General features: G+C 45.8%; 1 protein-coding gene across 2 annotated transcripts in view; it reads right to left on the bottom strand.

Annotated features, from left to right (window-relative positions):
* SKAP2 (src kinase associated phosphoprotein 2) overlaps window positions 1-17,282 on the bottom strand; it is a 149,887-nt gene extending 132,605 nt beyond the window's left edge. For both annotated transcript variants that reach the window (XM_073333650.1, XM_073333651.1), the window contains exon 1: window positions 17,076-17,282. In XM_073333650.1, the coding sequence (XP_073189751.1) occupies window positions 17,076-17,124 (49 nt within the window). In that variant the 5' untranslated portion in view covers window positions 17,125-17,282. The remainder of the gene's footprint in view (window positions 1-17,075) is intronic.
* Between the last annotated feature and the right edge of the window lie 1,013 nt (window positions 17,283-18,295).

The following is an 18,295-nucleotide window of genomic DNA, read 5'->3' as shown; positions in this document are numbered from 1 at the left end:
CAGGGTGCCCAGCCACCCCTCCAATCACATGCAGCAGAGCAGCCCTTAGAGTAGCTGAGTCTCACTCCTGAGGTGCTACCTTTTGCACAAGGGCAGAAACAAAAGGCCAGTGAGTTATTGTAGTTGTGAATCCTCCAGGCCCACTCACAGAAACTTGAGCAGCACTTTGCCCTAGAGTCTGTACCCTTTCACAAGCTCCAAGGATCCTGCCCCTCTTGCTCTGAAGTGCAGTTGGGATGCTGTCCTAAAGTAGAGTCCCATGAAGTCAATGGGCCTGATCCTGTTCCCACTGAAGACAGCAACAAAATAGCCAATAACTTCAAACAGGAGCAGCAAGTGTTCAGCAATTCTCAGGATCAAACCCCAAAGGTTCTACTGTGTGCAGGGGAGGGAAGAAATGAGCTTGGTGAACCCTTTGCCTTTTATATATTTACTCAACAAGTTAGCAGCTTTGAAGTGCTATTTAGATAGCAATATGCAAAAGTCCAGTGTCGCTGGTCACTTTTATAAACAGAAAGTGATGTTTACATTGTAATCTTTAAACCCTTCATCTAATTCACTAAAGCACGAGGCCTCTGCAGCCTCCAAGTAAACTCTGCAGGCCACCTTACTTCTCGTTGAATTCCAAACCTAAGCAAAAATACCACCATCCAAGTCACTGTCTGATAGATAAGAACATGTGCTGCAATTAGTGAGCAACAAACATCACTTACGGCTAGGGTTGCCAGGAGTCCAATTTTCGACAGGAAAGTCCAGTCGAAAGAGGACCTGTTCAGTGTCCAGTGAGATGTACTGACCGGACACTAAAAATCTGGTTACCGCATGTGGGTGGGAGACGCCGGGTCATCAGCCGGGGCTGCCTCCTACCTGCATCTTGTGGGAGCCAAGGAAGCCCATCTTGGAAGGTGGGGAGGGTGGAGAGGAAGGAGCAATGGGAGAAGGAGGAGAGCAATGAGCGATCGGGGTGGGGCCCCGAGGGAAGAGGTGAGCATGGGCAGGGCCTCAGGGAAGAGGCACGGCAGGAGGATGTTCCGGAGCTACTGTTGTAGTGTCCAGTTTTCAGAAATTAGAAAGTTGGCAACACTACTTATGGCTTAGGATATGCACCGTACTCAAACATGTTGGGGACCAATGTCTGTACTGTGGATCCAATGCATCCTTTTTCGACAAACTCTGAACGTGAAAGCAGAGATGAAAATAAAGCTTGCAACCTCCAAATAGTATAGAAGCAATGCAGAAATGGATGCACTATCTATTCTCATTGTGGGATTTTGCAAAAAGTCAATGAAATTGTGACAAATCTGTTGTTTATTGATAACAGCAGTGACATGGAAGAGAGATCTTTCCCAATGGGAATATAGATCTCTCCCTCCTGTGGGCTTTCGAGGTAAGCTAAGATACCACAGTAGATACTATTCACCTTACATCATTGTTCACCTTCTTATGCACAGAAGAAAAATCAAGTTGCATTCAGAAGAGCTTCAGAAGAGAGTCAACTCAAACCATATTATGGCACAAGTTCCTATAGTTTCTAACAAATACAACTCTTCCTTAGAATTGCTGTTAATATTTGCAACAGAGCTAACAAACAAATGCTCTGTCAAGTTCAAAACAAAAATTCCAACTCTCTCTTCTAGGATGCTAAGGCAGAAGCCTGATACAAGCTAAATTTCAATGCCAGTACCACAGTATAGCATATTAAAAAAGTGTAACGCACACTCAGACCTTTCAGCTGCCCACGATTATGTATGCCGTGTTGTAGCCGTGTTGATTCCAGGATATTAGAGAGGTAATATCTCTATTACCAACTTCTGTTGGCGAGAGAGACAAGCTTTCAAGCTAACACAGAGCTCTTTTTCAGGTCTGGGAAATGTACTCAGTGTCACAGCTAAATACAAGGTGGAACGGATTGTTTAGTATAAGTACTGTTATGAGTTAACGACTTATGCTAAACAATCTGTGCCACCTTGTATTTCACTCAGACACTCTGAGTACATTCCCCAGACCAGAAGACGAGCTCTGTGTAAGCTCACAGGCTTGTCTCTCTCACCAACAGAAGTTGGTCCAATAAAAGGTATTACCTCACCCACCTTGTCTCTCTCATGATTATGTAGAATGTTCTGCATTTTGGTCAAATCTTCCTTTGTTGCATAGCTCCACAGACAGACAATGCAATGCAGACACACAAGACACAGACTCCCCTGCAGAACACCTGTAGAGTGAAGTGCTCTGGGTTGGGATCCAGTAAGCCTTGAAATCTAAGCTCATCTCTTCTAGTCACTGCTGTTTGTATTTCTATGCACTTCATAGTCTTTATTACTGAACAGGGCCTCATACCCCTACATTTAAGAGGGAAGCAAGTATCATCCTCCCCAGAGGCCATTCAACACAATCTGCCACACTAGGCAAAGCTCCAATGTACCGCCCCTCTCCTCATAGGCCTAGGGCAGCAGATTAGGCCCAGCTAGCTAGAGCAGCCTCCGATTCCCCCATTCCATAAAAAACCTAACAGAGATGTTTTGCTCGAGATCATTTACGCTGGAACTGAGACTAGACCTCAGATCTCTAATATGACAGATACAAGTCTCACCCACTTAGCCATACTGCCTCTTGGGCTGAATGAGCCAATGCTTGTAACTGCTACTCTAACCACTAGTTCATTCTCCCTTCCCAAGGGCAGGAACAGATTCCTGAAATCCTGACCCCCAACATTCTACTGCTGAGTGGAAAACAGCTGTGTAATCCACTGGCAAAGTATACACCACACCCCTCAAAAATCTGGTCCACTCAAAGGATATCTTTAACTCAAGCATTAGAGATGGGGGTGACCAGGTGTCCGGTTTTCAACCGGAGCACCCGGTTGAAAAGGGACGCTGGGGGCTCCGGTCAGCACCACTGACTGGTCCATTAAAAGTCTGGTCGGCGGTGCTGTGGAGCTAAGGCAGGCTAGTCCCTACCTATCCTGGCTCTGCGCTGCGCCCCGGAAGCGGACAGCAGGTCCGGCTCCTAGGTGTGGGGGCCACAGCTCTGCACGCTGCCCCCGCCCCGAGCACCGGCATCACACTGCAGGGACGGTGCCTGCAGGTGAGAGCAGTGCACAGAGCAACCTGCCGCATCTCCGCCTAGGAGCTGGACCTGATGGCCACTTCCGGGGCACAGCACAGAGCCAGGACCAGCAGGAAGCCTGCCTTAGCCCCCCTGCTGTACCACTGGTCAGGAGCTGCCAGAGGTAAGCCTGCACCCCAACGCCGAGCCCCAACCCACTGCCCCAGCCCTGAGCCCCCCCAAACCCAGAGCCCCTTCCTGCACCCCAAACCACTCATCCCCAGCCCCACCCCAGAGCCTGCACCCCCAGATGGAGCCCACATCCCCCTGCACTCCAACCCCCTACCCTAGCCCAGAGCCCCCCCCACACCTTGAACCCTCTGCCCCATCCCCCAGCCTACAGCCTCCTCCTGCACCCCAAACCCCTCATCCCTGGCCTCACTCCAGAGCCCGCACTCCCAGACAGAGCCCTCAGCTCCTCAACCCATAGCCTCCTCCCACACCCTGAACCCCTCATCCCCAGCCCCACCCCAGAGTCCATACCCTCAGACAGAGCCCTCACCCCCTCCTGCCCCAGCCCAGAGCCCCCTCCCACACCCTGAACACCTCTGCCCCACTCCCCAGCCTGCACCGCAAACCCCTCATCCCCGGTCCCACCCCAGAGCCTGTACCCCCATACAGAGCCCTCACTCCCCTCCCGCACCCCAAACCCTGCCCAGTGAGTGAGTGAGGGTGAGGACAGCAAGCCACCGAGGGAGGGGGAATGTAGTGAGTGGGGGCCAGGGCCTTGGGGAAATGACAGGGAGGGGGAATGGGGCCTCAGGGAAGGGGTGGGGCTAGGGTGTCATTGTTGTGCAATTAGAAAGTTGGCAACCCTAATTAGAGGTCCGTGGTGAGAATCTGAAGGTCCTGGATTCAAACCCTGCTGCTGACACATGTGGGAGTTCCTTATGGTTGCACATGATGGCATCTCTGTTTAAATGCTTTTTAAAACAACTAGTTTAATTCAAACAGTGAGAAAGCCTCTTAAAACAGGTTTTATAGTTAAACAATTATAATTTGTCAGTTACAGTGAGACATTGAACAAAAACACAGCTGTTGCCCTTTTCAGTCATTATTCTCACACATTTTGATTGCTTCTATCACACACTGACAGACCAGAGGGCAAGAAGTATGCACATGCTATATAATCCATATTTCTGCAACAAAAAGAGCCAGAGGTCCTCTGCTGACAGTTTATATTTAGCACTATAATTACAAAGATGAATAGACATGGAGAAACTATTCCACACCAACTTATCTAAAGAAAGTTAACATACAAACCCTGAAATAATTAATGTTAATAACAGTGTTTGTTTTGCTGCTGTTTATATTTAATTATCTTAACCTTGTCTGAAGTACTCTAGAGTGAAATGAACGCTAGATGCAGCACTGAAAGATCTAACTGATAAGATCTGACTCACAAATTGCTGTCAAAAAAGACTACAAACTGATAGAAAAGAGACAGGGGACTAAAATATGGTACTAACTCATTTGTAATTAATCAAATGGTTTATTTAGTTTAAAACTTGATTGCCAATAGGTATAACCAATCAAAATTTTAAAAGACATTTTTATTTTGTTTATAATTTATATTTATCCTTTGTGTAGAAATGTTTAAGTCAGAGTTATTTTTGTTTGCAATTATCAATATAAACATATAGTGAGGACTTGGGCATCACAGTATTTCAGTGGGTCTACACAGGCAAATTTGGGAATTTTCCAATTTCTGGAGGCAGAATACAAACAGAAGGCCCAATCCCTCAGAACCTCATTCATGCGAGTGGTCAATGTCTTATGCTGAGGAGTTTTATGAAGTCAACAATTATTCTTGTGCATGAAGTCTACTCACATAAGGTTTTTCAGGATTCTGCTAAGAAAACTATACAAATGGGAAAATATAAAAATCTACAAATCACAAAAAAATTGTGGCCGTCTGAACATGCTTCTGCAGCCTGGCTTTCAGCTCTGCAAGGATACAATCATTTCATACCTAACACAGCTGTTTGCATTGTATATTACTAAATCGAGTAAATATCTGCTCTACTTGAAGTAAACATATTATAGGAGATATACTTTGGAAGTATGGCCAGCCACAATATCTCTTAATAGCACTAGGTCTAATTTTAGGAAGCAATTAACCAAGCTGACTTCAGAATTTGCACAGAAATCTACTATAAATTGACTTTAGACCTATTCCCTATCAGACAACCACCTCTGAAGCTGCCTCTGCATTTGTGCTATAAATCACGATTTGCAATGCATGCAACATTTGCTCTTTTCCCTCACAAGGAAGACCATCGGATGGTTTGGAAAATTTCTTCCTAGAGTTTGCTAAATAAATATTGGATCACATTGAACATGCTACTTGTCATGTTTTGATTTACATTTGTATTTATACAGCAACAACATATCTGTTACAAAAGAAGAATGAAGACAGACTTGCCACTGTAAGACAGCTAGCCGAAAACAGTGCATTAGTATAGGCTGACAAGTATTTAGACCTTTCTTTTGCCACATAGAATCTTTTATGGGCAGTCCAGTTGTATCTTAAACCACCATAAGCAAGACCATCTTTCTATATTACTACCAACATAAAATGAATTTACTGATAAAATAAACAACCAGCAATTCCCTTCAATGATTTACAGAGCAAAAGCACACATAGATTGCTCAGATCCTCAATTGAAATCAAACAGCTAGGACATTTCAAATAAATTACATTCAGGACAAAGTTCTAATCTCACCATATGGTGATTGGAACATTTTCTTCTCCACACCCCATGCCCCTCAGAGATGACCGAAGATCAGGCTCTAAAATGTTAAGGAGTTCTTGAAAAGCAGCACACTAATACAAATCAAGATCAGTTTACAACATGATTCCAAATGAGCTACAGTAAACAATCTTAAGGATTAACCTAAGATTTACACAATATGCCACATTATACTGCATCTATTGTGGTTTGTTGACATGTGATTAGAAAAGAAACGTAAACTTAGTCAGATGAGAAAGATAGTTTGTCTTTTTCAATTAACGTGGCATGTAAGTGAGTAATGAGTGTATAAAAAATAGTCTATGCCATTTTTACCACTCACATGACACTTATTCTCAAATTTATGGCAGACACAACTGAACAATGTTTCAAATCACTGGAGGCTATTTCTTACTAGGAAGCTTGTGTAGGGCTCTTTACCTCACTGTTTCCAGTCCCATTCCAGTACTGTTCAAATGCATATTAACAGCTGCAAAGATATGTCTACTCAGATATGCACATAACCCTGGGATTCTTTTACAATGAACATTAATTTCAGCAATATCAGCCTGAAAATTATGCATTACAATAAATAATTGTATGGATGTTTATGTTTTAAAACTAATGTACAAAAATTATTCTGAGTTTTTTTATGATAGGGAAGGGAAGGCACATGTCCAGCAACAGCTGATGAGGAGGTAAGAGAAGGATGACTGGTTTCTGAGGACAGATGAAGAATATAACTGCTGCAGTGCCCAACACCAAAAAGTAAATATGATAAATTAGACTTCCTTAATCCATGCACCTGATCCACCATCTTGTGCCTCATGCGTCTTCCCTCCCTATGATGCCTAGTCTTAGGAAGCTGCTTTGGGATGCTGGATAAATTATCTTCATTTGAAGAAAAAAATAAGGGACTTGCGGTGAAATGTGGCAATCTGGAAAAGATCACTGGAAATTCAGAACATAAAGCTGAGTGATGAGCAGCTGCTCAGGAGAGAACCTGGGAGACAAAATCTTGTAGTAGATTTTGATGAGGAATTTTTGTTCAGTGGAAGAAATGCAGCAGGAAACGAGGGGGACGGGGGAAAAAAAATCAGTACTTGGCTTTCTTAACATCCTGAAAAGGATGAATCTTATTGTCAAGCTGTCTGGAGTGGCTCAGGAGCATAAGAACCAAACTCAGGGCAGACTGTGAAGAAGTGGAGCACAAATCCCAAATTGGCTGTGAGTTTTATACTTAGATGTCACCAACTATCAAATGCGAACTCCTCAAGCACTATAACTGCCTTACCATAGAGTCACAGACAGTCCCCTTGGGTACTCCAGTCCACCCTGCCACGCAGGTAAGCTTTCAATATATTCACATCTACTGTTTGCCCTCCTCCTTGCCATGGGGGTTTCCTTATAAGTGACTTCATTCCCTCTATCACCTCAAGATGTCCTTCCCAAAAATCTTGCATTTTGTTCTTCTTCTCTGGAATCAACACCAAATCACCTGTGTCAAAGATCTTCCTTTAGCATGCCTGTCATATTTCTGAGACACCTGACTCCTTTCAAACTTCTGTATAGAGACTAATTGTATAAAACAGGGGTAGCCAAATTTACTGGCCCTCCAAGCCGCATATGACAATCTTCAGCCCAGAATGGGCTGAGCTGCTCCCTTTTTTATCCTGGTTCCAGCTGGAGCATGCCCAGCAGGGATAAGGGGGCCTGGCCTCCTCATCCCACAGAGTGTAATTAGCCCCTGCTGAACCAGTGCGGGGTAGGTACACACCATTACAGGGATATTCCCCTCTCCTTGCATAACTTTTCAAGGTCTTTTCTGTCAAGACCATCATATGACTGTGATTCACTCACTGAGTCTATTCTTTAGCCTTTAAAAACTCTCAATATCAAGCTAAAACTTCTAATAGCACTGGGGTACGAGCTATAAACCCAGCAGACCCGTGGCATGTGAATCCTGCCAAGACTATACTGGTGTCTAAGCTGCCTGGAGAGGCACAGGAGAGTGAGTACCAACCTCAGGGCAGACTGTTAAGAAGCAGGCCACAAACCCCAAACTGGTTGTGAATTCTATACTTAGATTTCACCATCCACGTATCAAGTATAAATTCCTCAAGCACTGTAACAGTTTTAACATGGAGTCACAGACAGTCCCCTTGGGTTCTCCTGTCTATCTTGCCACTAGGGTTGCCAACTTTCTATTTGCAGAAAGCCAAACAACCTTGCCCCACCCATTTCCCAGCAGCCACGCCACTTGCTTCTCAGAGGCCCCGCCCCCTACTCACTCTATCTCCCCCCAGTCACTCGCTCTCCCCCACCCTTGCTAACTCTCTCATTTTCACTGGGCTGGGGCAGGGGATGTGGTGCAGGCTCCGACTGGGGGTGCAGGCTCTGGGGTGTGGCCAGGAATGAGGGGTACATGAGGGGGCTCTGGGCTGGGGTCGAGGAGTTCAGAGTTTGGGAGGGGGCTCCAGGCTCTGGCAGGAGTGTGGGGGGGGTATAGGTTCTGGGCTGGGAGTGCGGGCTCGGAAGTGGGGCCAGAATTGAGGGGTTCAGGGTGCAGGAGGGGGCTCTGGGCTGGGGCAGGGGTGCGGGAGGGGATACATACTCTGGGCTGGGAGTACAAGCTCTGGGGTGGGGCCAGGGATGAGGGGGTTAGGGTGCAGGAGGGAGGCTCAGGGCTGGGGCAGGGGTGCGGAGTGCAGGAGAGGGTGCAGACTCCAAGAGGGAGTTTGTGTGCAGGAGGAGGCTCAGGGCTGGGACAGGGGAGCGGGAGGGGATTCAGGGTGCAGGCTCTGGTTGGCACTCACCTCAGGCAGCTCCTGGAAACAGCGACATGTCCCTCTGGCTCCTAGGCACGGCACAGTCAAGTGGCTCTGCATGCTGCCCCCAGCTGCAGGCTGCCCCCAGCTGCAGGCACTGCCCCTGCAGCTCCTCTTGGCCGCGTTCCCGGCCAATGGGAGCTGTGAAGCTGGCGCTCGGGGCGGTGGAGGGGCAGCACGCAGAGTCTCCCTGGCCGCCCCTGCAGCTAGGAGCCAGAGGGACATGTCGCCGCTTCCAGGAGCCATGCAGAGCTGGGTAGGGAGCCTGCCTGCACTGCAACCGGACTTTTAGCGGCCCAATCAGCGGTGCTGACTGGAGCCACCAGGGTCCCTTTTTGACCACCTGTTCCGGTCAAAAACCGGATGTCTACCAACCCTACTTGCCACCCAGGCAAGTTTGCCTTTTTGACAGACAGTCCCTTACACTTTAAAAAAAAAAAAATCACAACAGTATTCAGTTTACTCCCAGTCCCAAAGAACCAGTCACTTATCCCAGGTCAATTGCACCTTAGATCCTATACCAAACACCACCTGCAGCCAATCCTATTATAGATTTAAGTTTCAAAAGGTGATAGAAGCGGCTGTAATATGAAAGTTCTGTGTGTCCTCAAGGACTAACCTAAACGAAGCAGCTGGGGATCCCTTGCTTATGCATAGAAAACTTGCGCTTTCAAAGTCCAAGCAACATAGAGATCCAGTTTCTTCTTGTCAGGGATTTTTATTCCCTTCCCCCAGAGTTCATGCTGATGGGAGGAGTCCACAAGTATGTCTCCTCTTCATGGGTGTGGGGGGGAGCTATTAATAAAGCCTTTGTTTTTTTATGTTTCACAATGGCTCATTTGATTTTGGTGGGCAGGACCTAACCCCTTCAGTAGAAAGCCAGAATTTTACATGAATTAATGCTCCTTTCCTGTTTGATGACTTATACAATTACAGAGGTTTACAGTGCAAACACTCAATATAACCTTATACCATGGGGTACAGATGTTACAAGTGAGATTACTATATGCAGCATCCTACAAGCACTTCATAAAGTCTAAACACTAAACACATTCTTAGAAACTTAACATCTATTTTAACAATGCTAACACACAAATGAGCCAGACTGGTTTCCAGCTATGCATTTGTCAATATTTTGTTGAGGCCTAGGGGCCTTGGCATGAGCTGGCACTTGGTCTGCCAGAGTCATACTTAACACATTAGTTACAAAAACTTCTTTAACTTTTTTAATATTAGAATAGAGAAGTTACCATTTCATAGGTACTTACAACACATGAAAAGCTGGCGGTACCCTTATTGTAACCCTGGACATCATGAGTTTGAGACACAGATCACTTATGCATTGCACAGGAGCAACAAGATCTCTTCAAAACAGAAACAGAATTCTTTTCTTCCCAGACTGAAATCCCCATTACCCCAAAACATCTAAAAAACTCAGTGAAATTCAGAAACTATTTGCAATCAAAACCATGGAGGTAGGCATTCTGTACACCATAATTTGTGGAGTAGGTAGTAGCAGAAAATGTACATTTGTTGGGAAGCAGACACCTCCAAAATAACTTCTGGATTAAGCAGAAGCCAAAATTTATGGAATGTGAATCAAAGAGTTATGAGAAAATAAAATCTCTTTCCACTAATATGGGTCAACAATGAAGCAAATGTCATTCTTTATGCAAAAGGTATTATAAAGTTCCATCATGCTTTCAAGGAGGACCATGACCCTAAATTATAAGGAATATGGTAGCAAGTTCTATATTTCAGTTGCCTAATAGTTTTCATTAGGAAACATTTGACTTTTTTAGGGATGGTTTAACACCTCCAACATTTGCAGATGTCTTTTGACATTCATCAGGAAGAAAAAGTCCTGGTGCTAGAGAAATGCCTTTTCTTTATCCTAGGGAATTCTCTTAAATTTGGCTGAAAAAATAAAAATTTTTAAACAGCAATTTCCCTTCTGCTGTTTGTATAGTGAACACGATTTTGGCAACATAGCAAAATAACAGTTTAACATGAATATTTCAGTATAAGGCCAGGCCCACATTGCCACAGAAGCAGCAGCACCAACTGATACTGCACTGGGAACCCCAGGAGCAGACAACTTCCTCAAGAGAGGGAAGAGGAGAGAGAGCACTATACTGGGCCCTGCCTCCCCTTATGGGCACAGAGCATGGCCCCACCCATCTCTGCCCCCGTGGGGGCACCACATAGGTAAAGAGCTCATCACCACCACCCCCACACAAAGAAAAGAGAAAGAGATCTGGACTGGGCTTCCCCTGGCCACCCCTTGCAACAAGCACATTGCCACAGTGGCCCTTCCTCCTACTTTACAGGAACAGCTTTCTCCTGCTTCCAACCAATGTATAGTCATTCCTGTAGCTCACGCTGTTCTGCAATGCTGAAGGTTCAGTGTTAAACCCTACCAATGATACACAATGGCACAGGTTGAACAGTTGCTCACAAGATAATTTTTTAAAACCTTTTTGCATTGAAAAAAGAGATAAGAATGTTATTTAGGTTGCAAAGTCAAGCATTCAAAAGTTAGGAAATAAAGTTGACGATGCAACTTAATTCATTCCTCTTGTGTGTATGCATTATCACAATCTTTAATTACATAATCACATACTATTTTTCCAAGGGACCCCTGACTTATTCAGTGTACAAGATAAATGTACACTGTACAGTGCACCAATCTGGGTTATGAAGTGAATGAGAAAGTTTGTAGGATCTCTTCCTTTGTTGCAGAAGTTGGAAGAAGTGGATAGAAAATGAGGCTAGAGACAACTGGGTAGAAAAGGAATGGTTCCATGGTTAAAGCAAATGAACGCCAGTCAGGAGAACTCAGTTCTATGCTGTCTCTGCAATAGGAACTCTATGTGCTTGTGAAGTAGAATGAATTATATTGAAATTATAATTCATTAAAGAAATGCTACTTGAAGGGTTTGTTGAAATATAGTTGTCAGGAAGAGAAACATTAAGGAGTGTGAGACAATGGGTCTTCAAACTAATTAACTTAGAGCTCCTACTGAGCTAGGAGATTGGTAAACTTTAGTATGCAAATAAGATATGTATGTATATTTGTCAGTTTCTGCTTCCTTTTGTCTCTTATGTTAAATTGGCTTTGGCTTAATTGTATAAATAAGTTAGAATGAGCCTCAGAGAGGGGCTCACATATCTGGGTGCATTGGCAAAGCGCTTTGCTAATAAACAGAGTAGTCTGACAAATTATGTGAGTCCTGAATATGACTTTGACATGCTGTTTTGCAATTTATATAGCCTGAACTGTTCATAGGTAGTAAGTCCCTGATTGTGTTTCTCTCCCTTGGGGTCTGATATACAGAAGTGCTGAGTAGTCACAACTACAACTGAAGTCAATGGAAGCACCTCTCTGACAGTAAGGCAGCATGGTCTGGAGAAACAAGTACATGGTTTGGAGACAGAGCGTTTTGCATTCTAACCCTGGCTCTCCACTGATTCAGTGTGTGGCCTCAGACATGTTTCTTTCTCAGTTTCCCCATGTGTAAAATGGGGATAATACAGAGATGAATTCATCAGTATTTGTGAGCCACTTGAACACTACATTAATAAGCACCATAGAAAAGGCCGAGACGAATAATGCATTGCAGACTTTGGATGGTGTGCAGTAAATAAGGTAGGAGTTACTAATTTAATGAAGATAAAGATACTGAACCGCTGCCTCTTCTCTCAACTACCGCCTAGACAGTGTAGAGAATGAGGCTAGTGTCCTGTGCAAAAAAAAATAGCATGTGATCATATAATTAAAGACAGTACCATAAAGCACACACTGGGGTGTATGGGGGGGGGGGGGTGAATAGAGATTGCTTGTGCAACCTCAGCTCTAGTATTTCCTAATTTTCAAAGTGCTTAACTATCAACTTTGCAACTTAAATAACTTTTAACATAGCTTTTTTGTATATGATCTGTATGAAGTATCTGTTGGTATGGTGGGGCACTGGTACTGCCAGGGTTAACTCCACCCTTTGGGCCAAGGAGGCCACGCCCCTCGGCCCTGCTGGTCATGTTCCAGCTGGAGACCAGGTATAAAAGAGATCAGCCCAGCTCAGAGTAGACTGTTAAGAAGGGAGGATATATGTTGTATATGCCAGACTGGGAAATACTGAGGCCCTGGGTAGTAGAAGCCAGGGGTGCTGAGACCCAGGTGAATGCCCAAGCTCCTGCAGATGCCCAAGGAGTAATGGACCTGCTGGGAGCCACACAGGCTGAGGAGCCCAAGAACTTGGAGATGCCAGGACCACTGCACCAGGGACAGGGTAGGAAGTAGCACAGTACACTAGTCATTGTGCTGGGTGGTGTCAGTGTGTTTTGGATGGGTTTCCCTGCTGAACCACTGGTGAGCACACTTGCCACTACCAGGACCCTGAGCTGGGATCTGGTGGAGCAGGGAGGGCCTGGGTCCCCCTACCTGGCTGCCACCCACCCCCAGGTTGTGGCCAACTCCCCTGACTGGCCACTAGGCCACACAGCCCTGAAAGGGCAGTCCTATTGACTTACCCCTAGGCCACACTGTACCAAGACCCAGGAAGATTGCCAAGATTCAGCTGTGGGGGAAATAATCCTCACCCTGCCCCAAAAGGGGATGGGTGTGCTTGCCCTGTGACAGTTGGGTTGTTTAAATAAGCTATCCTATTTTTTCTAGGAAAAGCACACAGAAGTGAAGTTTTCAACTGAATAGCAATCTATGCCCTCAAGGCTTTTTCTCCCCACCACAATTCAAAGGACAGACATGTCTGTAATGGTTAATGAGACAATATCTGTTATTACTCACCCCCTTGTCCCTCAGAATTCTTAAGTATCATGTCTAACCAACTGAATAGTCTCTCAACTCTATACAAGTTTTATTATGCTCAGAAAGAGCTAGGAGATGAACAAGTGTTAAGTACGCTTTCCGTCAAGTACTCTGATTAAACCAGAGTGTGAACTTAAACCGTAAATATGTCTTCCACTGTAACTTAAAGATCTAGATATTGTTCTTGTTGTACTAAATTTTAAACTATTTTAAGAAAAGTTTAAAAACCCACATCACTTTGTCCTTAAACTTGTTTACTGAAGATAGTCCTTGTAAAAAGTACAGCTTCATTTCACCATAGAAGAACTGGTTTCAGAGTAGCAGCTGTGTTAGTCTGTATCCGCAAAAAGAAAAGGAGTACTTGTGGCACCTTAGAGACTAACATTTTTAAATATCTAAAAAACTGTAACCCAAGGGTATTTTACAGACTGACTAGGTATTTATTGACAGTCAACTTTGCATTTCAGTCACTATAATCAATGAGAGCCTCCATGTACAGCTGACCTCCCAGCCTGTACAGGAGAGGCATTAGCTGCCTCTGCAGCGCTGCCTCATTGAGCCTTATAGAGGCCTCTTCAAGCAGTCTGTGCTGGGGGAGAGAGTGGAGACTAAACAGGATGGGCGGGGAGGAAGAGGGTGCACATTATTAGAAGAAATAATACAAACTCAGACTGTATTGTCTCATCTGCATAGATCCCCTTAGATCTCATGGGCAGCCATGTCCAAGAGGAGTTCCCAGCAGCACTTCAGGAGGGTGGAAGCTGCAGGGTGTCCAGAAGCAAAACTTTCATGAGGATGCCCCTGGGTCCCCTCCTGTAGAACCTTGTGGATCCCTGGAAATTTTCCAGGTTTGGAGTCTGCAGCCTATTCCAGGGGGATGGGGGGGGGGGGAGGGATGTTAACAAACCTTCCCCTCCTGCCCCTAATATTACAAGGTAACTTCATAGAGATTTCCTTCCTCCAGATGATTTTACTGCAGAGCAAAGGGGTTCTAGGCCAATATTTTTTACAAAGATTAATTACACTCAGACACCACATAGCCTTAACCTTTCTGAATCTACTTTGCAAACCTGCCTCCTTAACATTAAGCACCTAAATAAGTAGCCTGATTTTAAGTGGTACTGAACTAAAACTAGTGGGAGATGTAAGTACTCTGTCCCTGTGAAATTCAGGCCATTTCTTCAGGTGCCCAAGTGTGGATTTAAAGCACTAGAATGTGAAGAATATGGTTTAAGTGTCTTTACCACGGTCATGTGGAAGTCTGTCATAACCAGGAATAGAAACAAAGTTCTCCAGTGCTTTAACCATTCAAACTGAAGTAGTTTTTTCCAAAGCGAATTAAAAAATCCTGAGTTTTGAGATGTATAACTTACCCCAAATCAGTAACAATAAGCTATTTAGTGCTGCGGGGAGAGGGGGGGAAAAGGAAATCAAGTACACTAGTGTAAATCTTACGCATAACAAAGTATGCCTCAAACCATTCTAAAGCCTCTTTTATGTAGACTATTGCTGGTCATCTTCTGTGGTGAGAAAGTATTCCTTAGTAGTCAGTTCATCACACTTCATCATGTCCATATAAACACCTACATAGCCACACCATAATCTCTCACATTTTATTGAAACAATATGTGATGCACCAACACAGTAACATTTGAATTAAGCCAGGTGATCTAGGACTATATTGTTTTCCTATGAACTAATACATTTTTCTGTTTTATTGGTTTTGGGGCATGTTTAAACTGCCAAAAGGATCTCTAGACCAGGGGTGGGGAACCTTTTTTCTAACAGGGCCACTGACCCACAAAAAAACACAGTTGTAGGCCACACAGGGAGAGGTGCAGAGGCTTGGGGATCCCTGCCTGCCAAGGCTCCACGCTGCTCCCAGAAGCAGCCGCTATGTCTGGCCCCTAGGCAGAGTGGCCAGGGGTTTTCTGGCCAATAGGAGCTTCAGAGCTGGCAATGGGGTTTGGGGCAGCACGCTGGGCTTCCCTGATTGCCCCTGCTCATAGGGGCCACAGGGATATGCCGGTAGCTTCCGGAAGCCGCATGGAGCCAAATGGACTTTTAACAGCCTGGCAACCCTAGCTTCCCCCCACAGTGAAGCTTGGGGTTTCCGGCCTATGGCGGGGAGACCTGCCACGGGCCAGATCCGGCCTGCGGGCCGTAGGTTCCTCACCCCTGCTCTAGACCAACTATGTTTCTCAAAGATTTAGATGAGGTACCTTTCAACTCACTGGTTAGGATCCAGCCAAGGTCAGTAGTGACCAAATTTTGGTCACATGATGGCTGCTTCACTATCCATTCATTCCAATATAAGCCCCTAATTGGTGGACAGGTTTTTACATCACTGTTCATATCCTTAGAGAGAAAAGGAGGGTGAGGTAACATCTTTTATTGGACTGACTTCTGTTGGCGACAAAGGGCAAGTCTAACTTACAGCGCTACATCAACACAGTTGCGCTGCTATAGCATGTCTGGTGAAGATGCGCTATCCCTTAGTGAGAGTGCTCTGCCGCTGGCAAAAGTACTCCACCTCGGCGAGAATCATAAGCGATGTCAGTGGGAGAGCATCTCCTGCTGTCATAGGACCGCTGTGGACAGTGCAAAACCTGTGTGGCTCGGGGGCCGGAGGGGGTTTAACCCTCAGAGGGACATAAATTAAATGGTACTGTAGACCTGCCCAAAGACAAGATTTTTGAGCTTTCACAGATCTCTTCAGGTCCTGGGACCAACATGGCTACAACATTGTTAGTACCCTTGTCAGTTTCAGCAAAGGGGCCAGGCATCAAAACTGGCATGAAGACTGAAGAACCATCTCACCCCTAGTTTCTCTCTCCAAAATAAGTGAAAGCACATTATTGAGCAGTTGCAGGAAAGTGTGCAGAGACACATGCATGTACATGTTTGAATATTATTTGTAAATATAATCTAAGCAAACAATATGTAAAAATGGAAAATCAGGAATAAGTAGACAGAGTATATATTGTGTGTGAGAGACCGAGGAAGTAAGAAGCAGACCTGTCCTTCCTCATTTCAGCTGTACTGAAATAGAAGGCAGATATTTTATTTATTTTTTTAAAAAAAGAGCATAATCAAAGTAAACAGAGCCTGCGGGGGAACTTTAAATACAAAAAAAATAATTGGGAAGGAAAAGATTATAAAACCGCACAAATGAGGAGTGGCCTTTTCACCATTAAAGGAGAAACTACTTTCAGAAATACCACAAGCCCCTAAAATAAAGATTTTTTTAAAAAAATTTACAAATAAAAAAACCCCATTTTTTGGCATCACAGCTTCTTACCACCCTGCCACCTGCACCACTACTCTCCTCTCAGTCCTGTACTCTCCCCTTCCAATCACCAACACTCCCCCCTGCTGCAAGCACCACACTGGAAGCGTGTGATGACAAGCAAACACAGAAACGAATCAATCCACCTAATAAATGCAAAATAACCCACCATTCTTGGAGGTGCAGCTGCCACCCTTCCTTCCCACCCCTTCTGCCCCCGCCACCCCTCCTTCCCACGCCAGCCCCCCATGTCTGCTCCTCTGCCCCAGCCTCCTGGGAGCCCCCTCCCGGGTTACCTGCCAGGAGGCTGACGACGTCCTCGGGAAGGGCGGGTGGGCTGCGCATGCTGAGTGAGGAGGGCAGGGAGGGCAGCTGCTGGCCTCGGACCCCGGAGGGAGGAAGTGACAGCCCCGCCCCCAGGCTCAGCAGGGGGAAGTCATTGAAACCTCAGGAGCAAGACGGGGCGGGGCTGCTCGCTACTCTCCTCTCTCCGCTTCAGTTCGGCCGCGCATGCGCTTCCGCCTCGGTCAGGCTCAGGGTTGTGGCGTTACACCCGCTGCTCGGCTCCCACTTAGCCCTGCCCCAAGCAGAGCCGGCGTGGTCCCCCTCACGTGACCACAACTGCCTCCATTTTTAATGTGGGCATAATGTTCAAAGAGGCCTGAGCGGAGGAGCCGTCCCGCTACCCTAATCAAAAATGGCGCCCAAGCCGATTCATTGGCCTGCCGCCCGCTGGGACGGGGCTTCCGTCGCTGATTGGTTCATTGTTTCCGCTCCCTCCCCCCCGCCCCGCCCATCGCGTTACTCGGGTCCCCCACTTTGCCTCTCTGTGCTCCGCCCCGGCTGTAAAGCGCATCCCGCCAGGCAGAGGCTGACCGCTCGCTTAGCCCCCCCCAGGGCCGGGAGCCGGGAGCCGGGGCGAGAAGGATAGAAACGGGGGGGCGGAGGAGAATGAGCGGGCAGAGGAAGAGGGAGGCGGGGAGGGAGGAACAGGTGCAATGGGGGAGGTAGGTGGGGGGCAGAGAGGCAGGAGAAGGGTGCAGTGCAGGAGAGGAGGCGGGGGTGGGGAGGGAAGGATGAGCAGGGTACAAGGGAGGAGGGACAGAGACTGACCCAAATTGTAATCTGCATTTCTTCACTCTCTGTGCTGGATTGGGGGATGCACAGGCATCTCTGCTGAGAAGGAGGAAGAGAACAACCATTCTGACCTTAGGTACAATCCTAGACCAATGGCTCTCAACCTTTCCAGACTACTGTACCCCTTTCTGGAGTCTGATTTCTCTTGCATACCCCCTCCTCAGTTAAAAACTACTTGCTTACAAAATCAGACATAAAAATACAAGTGTCACAGCTCACTATTACTGAAAAATATCTTACTTTGTGATTTTACCATATAATTACAAAATAAGTCAATTGGAATATTAAATATTCTACTTACATTTCAGTGTATAGTACATAAAATAGGGATTTAAAATGTTACCCAGTTAACCAGTAAGCATTAGTGTTACCGGTTAAC

This window comes from Lepidochelys kempii, chromosome 2 (assembly GCF_965140265.1).
Source record: "Lepidochelys kempii isolate rLepKem1 chromosome 2, rLepKem1.hap2, whole genome shotgun sequence".
Classification (NCBI taxonomy): domain Eukaryota; kingdom Metazoa; phylum Chordata; order Testudines; family Cheloniidae; genus Lepidochelys; species Lepidochelys kempii.
The sequence above is the reverse complement of the archived record's forward strand: the minus strand, read 5'-3'. Positions and strand labels throughout refer to the sequence as shown.